This window comes from Chelonoidis abingdonii, chromosome 10 (genome assembly GCF_003597395.2).
Source record: "Chelonoidis abingdonii isolate Lonesome George chromosome 10, CheloAbing_2.0, whole genome shotgun sequence".
Taxonomy (NCBI): domain Eukaryota; kingdom Metazoa; phylum Chordata; order Testudines; family Testudinidae; genus Chelonoidis; species Chelonoidis abingdonii.
In genome coordinates this window covers 79,514,861-79,516,940 of record NC_133778.1, presented here as the reverse complement: position 1 = coordinate 79,516,940, position 2,080 = coordinate 79,514,861, and the positions used below count along the sequence as shown (strand labels likewise).

The 2,080-nt window shown below is 64.8% G+C and overlaps 2 protein-coding genes across 2 annotated transcripts in view; one reads left to right on the top strand and one right to left on the bottom strand.

The window, feature by feature from the left end:
* The window catches only part of RNF25 (ring finger protein 25), a 210,961-nt gene that overhangs the window by 107,393 nt on the left and 101,488 nt on the right, over positions 1 to 2,080 (top strand). The window lies entirely within an intron of this gene.
* Positions 1 to 2,080, bottom strand: part of PRKAG3 (protein kinase AMP-activated non-catalytic subunit gamma 3) — a 16,564-nt gene that overhangs the window by 13,712 nt on the left and 772 nt on the right. Inside the window, exons 2-4 of the mRNA XM_075069807.1 lie at positions 1,301 to 1,340; positions 450 to 571; positions 9 to 395 (exon numbers count right to left, since the gene is read on the bottom strand). Coding sequence (XP_074925908.1) covers positions 9 to 395; positions 450 to 571; positions 1,301 to 1,340 — 549 coding nt within the window. The remainder of the gene's footprint in view (positions 1 to 8; positions 396 to 449; positions 572 to 1,300; positions 1,341 to 2,080) is intronic.

Below are 2,080 nucleotides of genomic sequence, written 5' to 3'. Positions count from 1 at the left end.
CCCATCACCCCGGCATCAGAGCCTGCAGCCTTGGTATCGGAGCCATCACTGGAGCCCATCACCCGGGCATCAGAGCCTGCAGCCTTGGTACCGGAGCCATCACTGGACCCCATCACCCCGGCATCAGAGCCTGCAGCCTTGGTATCGGAGCCATCGCTGGAGCCCATCACCCTGGCATCAGAGCCTGCAGTCTTGGTACCGGAACCATCACTGGAGCCCATCACCCCGGCATCAGAGCCTGCAGCCTTGGTATCAGAGCCATCACTGGAGCCCATCAACCCGACATCGGAGCCTGCAGCCTCGGTATCAGAGCTCATCACCCTGGCATCAGGGCCTGCAGCCTTGGTACCCGAGCCATCACTGGAGCCCATCACCCCGGCATCAAAGCCTGCAGCCTTGGTACCGGAGCCATCACTGGAGTCCATCACCCTGGTATCAGAGCCTGCAGCCTTGGTACCGGAGCCATCGTTCGAGCCCACCACCCTGGTGTTGGAACCTGCATCCTTGGTATCGGAGCCCATCATCCTGGCATCAGCGCCTGCTCCCCTGAGATCTGGATTTAGGCAGGAACCTAGTGGGGCGAGGTCACACACTGGGACTCCATCCCCGCAGGCCTGGGGTGGAGTGATGGGCAGACATGGCACCAGGGGCCCCCACGGCCCTTCCTCCATTGAGAAGCTGGCACCTCGCTTTGCCCCATCCATTCGTGCCCCAAACGCCCACAGCTGGCCGGGCCATGGGCTGTATGTGCCAGGCCCCAGCCCCGAGTTCAGGGCACGGCCCAGTTTCAGGTGTGTCTCAGCCCTGTTTGCAACCGAGACACCCAGGGATGTATCGGGCCCAGGGTGGACACTGACTCTCCGGCTGAGTCAGGAAGGGTCGGGCCCCCCCGGAAAGGAAGGGATGAGGCGAGGGTCACACCATCCTTGAGGGCATAGGGAATTGGTGGGAGATGCACCTGGGCTTGGGGCAGCGTCAGGCCGAGCGGGTGCAGCCACCCTGGTGCCTTTAATCAGCTGTCTAACCAGTACTGGGGGGAGGAGCTGCAGGTCAGGAGGGAGGGGCATCAGCAGAGCAGTACTGAGGTGTGGGGGGACCCCAGGGCTGGGCTAGCAGGGGCTGTGGGTCGGGAGTGAGGGGCACCCGCAGAGCTGGGGGGGACCCCAGGGCTGGGCTAGCAGGGGCTGCAGGTCGGGAGTGAGGGGCATCAGCAGAGCTTGGGCTGAGGAGCGATGCATTCACTGCACAGATGAGTGAAGCTGCTCAGCCGGGCAGTGCCCTCCCACCGCCCCCTACCCACCTGTTTCCTCTGAGCAGAGACGTGTGGCCGGTGGCCGTACCTGCGGGGGGAGAGAGAAAGCGGTGGGACGGGAGCAGGAACAAGAGCCAGCCCATGTGTCTCCAGGAGCCAAGTGCCCACGGGCCCTGCCAGCACAGACCTGCCATCAGGCTCTCATGCCCATCACTGGGGCATCAGGGCATGGCATGTGCCAAGCCCACGGGGCAACAGACCAAGCAGAGTGGCCCCACCCCCCATCCCACCCCAACACAAGCCTCGTTTAATGAGGGGGCAGCACCACTGGGGCAGTGGAGGACGGGAACTGGTGGAGTCTGGGTCTGAGCAGTTCAGTGGCCGGACCAGCGGTTCCCAGAGGGGCCGAGCCCCCCACCAGGAGCCCCCCATTGGGAGTGACGGGTGCCTGGCCCCTGGCACTGCCTGAGGGGCCACGTCCAGCCCCAGAGCTGCAGTCGCCTCATGCTGACCCCAAAGGGGCCTGGCCCCGGGAAGCCGCTGTAGAGACACTGGAGGGCACAAGGGGGCGCCCCAGGGCAGGTGTGAACAGCGCTGGGGCAGGTTCATGGCACGTTCCCCAGCCCCTGGAAACAGCCCGGGAGTGGGGGGGAATCACAGACACCCCCCAAGAGACACCCCCAGGCACAGACATCCCCAGGCGCGCGCACACACACACACACACACACACAGACACTCACATCCCCATAGACACCCCCCCAGACATGCCACAGAGATGCCCCCCCAGAGACCCCCCCATAGACACACACCCAGACACGCCACAGACAC